Here is a 6,041-nt window from a genome sequence, read left to right as displayed (position 1 = left end):
AGTCGGTGGAGAGCGGCGCCAACAACGTCGTCTTCATCCGCACCCGCGGCATCGGTGGGTGTGCCGTGCAAAGCCGTGCAGTGCCGTGCAGAGCCGTGCAGAGCTGTGCCACACAGGCCCGGGGCTTCTCCTGGGGGGCCCGGGCAGCCAAGAAGGCCGGTGGCATCCTGTGCCGTATCAGCAATAGTGCAGCCAGTGGGACGGGGAGGTGACAGTTCCTCTGTTCTCAGCCCTGGGGAGGCCGCACCTCGAGAGCTGCGTTCGGTTTGGGCTCCTCACTGCGAGAAAGATATCGAGGCCCTGGGGTGCGTTCAGAAAAGGGCAACGGGATCTGTGAGAGGTCTGGAGCACGAGGCTCATAGGGAGCAGCTGAGGGAATGGGATGGTTCCCAGGGGAGACCTTACTGCACTATAGAACTCCTGAAAGAAGGTTGCGAGGGGCGGGGGGTCAACCTCTGTGCCCAGCTAACAGCAATGGGACGAGAGGGAATGTTCACGTTGAGGATTAGGAACAATCTCTTCTCCAAAAGAGTGGTCAGGCCCTGGAATGGGCTGCCCAGCAAGGTGGTTGAGTCACCATCCCTGTAGGCGATCAAGAACAAGGAAGATGTGGCAATGAGGGACGTGGTTGGTGGGTAAATTTTGGTGGTTGGAGGACAGTTGGGTGAGGTGATCTTAGAGGTCTCTTCTGGCTGTAATGATTCAAACATTTCCCATTGTCCTTCCCTCTGGGAGGAAAGGAGTTTCTGAATGCAGAGGAATCAGCCTTGATGGAATGATCCACACCTACCCAATTTTGGTGCATGGAAAGAATTCTGAGAAAAGGGTTTGAGGCTGAGCACAGTGCAGCTAAGCGTGCGTTTCCCCAGCTTATACTTTTGAGGAGGAACAAGGGAGAAGATGCCTCCAAGTTGATTCTCACACCTAGCTGTTTCTTTGTAGAACCTGAGAACCTGGTGCACCATATATTAAAGGACATTCATACCACTAAAAAGAAGAAAACCAGAGTCATTCTGCGCATGCTGCCCATTTCTGGAACTTGCAAGGCTTTTCTGGAAGATATGAAAAAATACACAGAAACATTTTTTGAGCCTTGGTTTAAAGCCCCCAATAAGAGTACTTTCCAGATTGTTTACAAAGCTCGTAATAACAGTCACATGAATAGAGAAGAAGTAATTAAGGAGCTGGCAGGTACGTATAGATCACATACAGAACTGAACCCAAGTACACAAGCAGCACACGGCTGCATGCATAACATAGGCTAGGCTGTTTGAAGAAAAGTGCTGTAAACTTAAGGAGGCATATTTGTTGCCTAACACCTGTACGTTGAGTTACAAAAATGTCTCTAAGGCTCTGAAAAGAGCTTGACATCAATGTTTCCTGTTGATGTCTCAAGAGATGACAAAGCAGAAAAGCATGCAGTAGTGAATTCAGTTTGGTGTGTCAGTTATACGTGCTTTGAAATGACTACGTCAAGTTGTTTTCTCTGAATGCTGTACTGAAATACACACATTGCTATTTCCATCTAATGTGGGACATGAAAAACAGCTCTGCAGCAAGTTGCATACTTTGGCATCTTGTTTCTTGCTAGTTACAATGGGATAACTCTTAGTTACTGTAGTCCTCCTGGTAGTTTTTCTTAAGAATCCTAGTCTGTTCTGCTGTTTTACACAATTGCAGTTAACTAATGATTGGTCACAAGTAGAGGGATGTTATTTTCTCTGACTTGTATCCCCTTCAGGAGAGTACACTGATACTCTGAAACTGCTTTCCCAACATCTTTTAAACTGTTTTGTTTTACAGGAATTGTGGGCAGCCTTAATCCAGAAAACAAAGTTGATCTCAATAATCCACAACATACAGTTGTGGTGGAAATAATAAAGAACGTTTGTTGCTTGAGTGTGGTGAGAGACTATGTTCTATTCAGAAAATACAATCTACAGGAGGTGGTGAAGAGCAACAAAGAAGACACGCAACAAAACCCATCAAATGTGTCTGAAGAACAGAACTCGACAGCGGTAAAACAAGAAACCATGGAAGGGAACTTGAAGGAAGTAATACAAGAACAAGAGTGATGGTGCGATGGAAGCTGAACTCCATAGGAATTATATGCAAACAGTGTAGGAAATGTGATAGAAAGGAAAGATGGACACAATAGAAACCTATTAAAAATATTGCCTGAGAATTCAGAAAGGATGTTTTAAGGAAAAGTGAGTTTTGTTTTGGAATCTTGCTTTTAAAATCCACATGGAAGAATATGTATGGAGTAATGCTTGCTGCAGGTGGAGCTGATGCTGCTGTGGGTTTCCAAGTGCTTCACTTCTGGTGAAGTTTGCTGCCATCCTTCAGCAGCTTTGTTCAGTCTTTAGCTAGCACCAAAGTGTGCTTACATGCATGCATCTATAGAGACTGCCAGCTTGCCGTACACCGAACCTTCTGACCTATCTGATGGCTACAGAAATCAGAAGGCAGGGCAGGATGAGCTCTGTCAGGAGGTGTTATCAGAAGTGAGAGACCTGAACAAGACAGTTGCTTGGAGAGGGTTTTTAGAGAAGTGATCTGACAACTTTTAGGGTTGCAGAACTCAAATCTATATTTCTACATGAACAACAACATGAGCTCAAACTCCTGGGTTTTTGTTTTTTTTTTGTTTTGTTTTGTTTTTCTTGTGTGTATCTCTGAAAGAATAAGTCTTGAAAGGGCATTGGGAGAATTGCTATGATCAAAGTACTTAAATTCTATGAGAGGATTCATATTAATAGACGGGACTGCTCTAGAACAGAGGTACAGTGCAGACATTGCAGATGATTTCAGGAAAAGCTCCATGTGTGTACATCAGCTGTATATGCAGCAGTTATCAGCTTGCAGCAAATGCTGCATGCAGCCACTTAACAGAATCCTTTCCAGCAATTTATTGGAAGTAGGTTTTTGTTGGGCTCTTTTGAAAAGCATAATCCTTGGGAGCGAAGTTATGAGGTCTTTGTTTTTATTTTTTCTTAGATCTCAAAATTTGGATTTAAAAACTGCTTGGAAACTTCTTATGAGGAGCTCTCTGCTATGCCATATTGGATAAGGGGATATGAGCTTGGCTTTTTGTAGAGGTTTAGCCTCACAAAATTCATTTTATTCCATATTGAAAATGAATGTCAATGGGTTTTCTGTTGTCAGTTTGTTGTGGCAGTTCTTGATATCACCGTGACTTTAAAACAAACCAAGCCAAAGAGTGCAGCTACAGCCTGCTTTCTGAGAGGGGCTGGAGCACTCTTCCTCCACAACTGCCTAGTGTCAGTGTTCCATTTCTAGTGCAGATGCTTGTGGGTTGCTCATGGGAAAAGCCTGTCCTGAAGAATACTGCTTGTTCCTTCTCTGATTTAACAGGAACGATTTGTTCAGGTCTCTCAACAGCATTTCCATTTTCCTCTTCTCTCAAAACTTACAGAAGTGGAAACTTAAGAGGGCTTTTTCTCTTGTCCAGTCTTCCTTACCACTTGATTATTAAAGATATGCTTTCTTACCTCCATCAGTGTTTTCTTTTGAAATTTAAAGCTTTTTGTGTATGGATGAAAACTGACAATGCTGAGGTCATCTGAGGCAGATCTGCTGGAGCTCAGGCACAGCGGCCAGCTGGCACGTTTAGTGGGGGCTGATGTTGGTCAGTGTGGCTGGAGACAGCCCACTTGTTATTACAAAGGCCAAGGGCTCATGGATAGTTGTGTTGTACGGCTGGTTGTTTTTTCCTTCTGTCTGTCACTCCGGAGTGCAAGAAGCTGCTGAATAGCTCCCATCCACCTGCCAAGCCTGTGTCTGACACACAGATGCTGTCTCTGCTGCAGTCTTAAAGGTGTGCATGTGTGGTATTTTGTTTGGTTGGTGGGTTTTTTTTTTGTTTGTTTTTGTTGTTGTTGTTGTTGTTATTTTTTTAGGTTTTGTTTCACCCCTTGCTGAGCATTGATTCTTAATGTGTTAACTCCTAAATTGAGAAGTTACCAAGATTAAAGTAGGTAGGGTGCATGCAAGTTCTGTAGCTGTTTCTGGGCATGTTGTTATCTGCTATCATGACTCCTTGTTTATAAGCCTCCTATGGGTTAAAGTGTGCAGTACTGGAGAATTAACAGACTGCTCCTTCACCTGGTCATCACTCCTGGGCACATCACTGTTCTGAAAAGTGTCAGGCAGTGGAAGAAGCTGTGCTTGCATCTGCCTTGCTGGGCATGCTTGGTTTGTGTTAAACAAGAACACAGGCACTAAAAGACTGCACAGGTGGGAGTTGTAAAACATGTGCATTATCACCCATTCACTGCCTAATGGTGTGACACACACACAAACCTAGGTTGGTGCTTACAGCTGTAATAGGACAGTTTTGCTATAAGTATAATTAGTGGGGATAGGTTTTGTAGATAGCTTCTCAAAACTAAATCTGTTCCCTCTCTGTTGCTTGCTTCATTTTGTTTGATTTTCTCAGTAATAATCTTTTGGCAGCTACTAGGCAAATTCAATCTGGTTAAGAGAAAAAAAGTAATGTAAGCAGGCTTCATATATGGATTTTTGGGGGGCAGGCTCTCTTCACTGGTGTGCAGCAATAGAACAAGGGGCAACAGGGAAAACTGGAACATAGGAAGTTCCATACAAACACGAGGAATAACTTTCCTGTCAGAGTGACAGAGCACAGGAACAAGTTGCCCAGAGAGGTAGGGGAATCTCCTTCTGTGCAGATGTTCCCAACCCTGCTGGATGCCTAGCTGTGCGATCTGCTGTAGGGAACCTTATCTAGCAGGGATGTTGGACTCAATTTCCAGAGCTTCCTTCCAACCCCTGCCATTCTGTGATCCCTGTGGATCCCCTCCAGCTTGAGCGTTGAATGAAGGTGAGCCCCATCTGCACCTTGCCCCCCAGTTTTGGTCATCTACCCACGCCCCCCCATATCAAGCTCTGTTTCCCAGTTTAGACCACCTACACCCCCAATTGGAGGGCTGTGCCCTCCAATTTGAGTAATCCAGTCCCCTGTATTCAGTTTCCTCCCAGTGAAGCCTTTGCCTCCCCCACTACAGCTGTGCCCGTCCAGTTTGAGCCATCTGCCTCCCACTGTGGGCATTGTCCCCGCATGCCCCCCCCACACACTCACTTTGGAGCTCCCCCTTCCCTCCAGCCATGCCCCTGTATCGAGGAAAATGTTTTTTCACAGTACAGCTGTTCCAGTGAAGTTTAATGTGGTCTTATGCTGTTAGTAAAACCAATACAATTTCCTTTTTCAGAGGACGAACACTAATCTCCTTGGAGTGTAAGATGTGGTACAAAATTCCCTGGTTTCAATCACAGACATGTCCACCTAAGGTCCCTGCTGCAGACACGTGCACTCCCAGGCCCTTTGGAGAAAGGTGAGGCCTTCCAGGTGCCCTCCCTTTCCCTTCGTCCCCATTGAGCTCCTGTTGCTGGAGGTAGCTGTGTGATACCGGATGAGACACGGGCTGCCGCACCGGGACTGCGCCCAGAGGCAGAGATCACTGCAGGAACCGCACTCGGGACAGCGCAGGCATCCCGGGCCTGGGGAAATGCTCTCGTTGCAGCCCCGATTCCTCTCAAAGCAGAGCTCCGGCTTCCTCGCTGTTACGAATGACGAATGACACGACGCCAGCACTCTGCTCGGGAGCGGCGCCACGGCTCTTAACTCTCCATTCAGAGGCTTTCCGCTGTCGGGCTGCTTCCCGGCTCCCTTGCCGAGAGCTCCGCCGCCGCCGTTCCCAGCACCTTCCCCGTCGGGGCGGCACCACCCTGGAACGGCTGGGAGCCGACGGGAGCGGCGTACGGAGCGCGACGGGCCGAGCGCTGCGGGCCGGACTCGGGCTGTTGGGATCCGCTGCCCGCGGAGCTTCCAAGGGCGGCCGCCGCTCGTGCTCTTACTTCCCACCCGTTTCTGTCGGCAGCGCCGGCGAAAGCCTTCTGCCGGCTTAAGGACGGCTCCGGTCTTCTCAGAACCTGAACTGCTCGGGGGAAGGGGGCTGCGACGGGAGGAGAAAGGGATCGATCCCCGCCGCTCCGCCGGC

At 47.4% G+C, this 6,041-nt stretch overlaps 1 protein-coding gene across 1 annotated transcript in view; it reads left to right on the top strand.

The window, feature by feature from the left end:
• The window catches only part of THUMPD1 (THUMP domain containing 1), a 5,130-nt gene extending 1,610 nt beyond the window's left edge, over positions 1–3,520 (top strand). Inside the window, exons 2-4 of the mRNA XM_010719939.2 lie at positions 3–54; positions 943–1,191; positions 1,804–3,520. Coding sequence (XP_010718241.1) covers positions 3–54; positions 943–1,191; positions 1,804–2,075 — 573 coding nt within the window. The 3' untranslated portion in view covers positions 2,076–3,520. The remainder of the gene's footprint in view (positions 1–2; positions 55–942; positions 1,192–1,803) is intronic.
• The last annotated feature ends 2,521 nt before the right edge of the window (positions 3,521–6,041 follow it).

The sequence above is a fragment of the Meleagris gallopavo genome, chromosome 16 (assembly GCF_000146605.3).
Source record: "Meleagris gallopavo isolate NT-WF06-2002-E0010 breed Aviagen turkey brand Nicholas breeding stock chromosome 16, Turkey_5.1, whole genome shotgun sequence".
NCBI lineage: Eukaryota > Metazoa > Chordata > Aves > Galliformes > Phasianidae > Meleagris > Meleagris gallopavo.
Note: the sequence above shows the minus strand (reverse complement) of the source record. Positions and strands in the feature narration are given on the sequence as shown.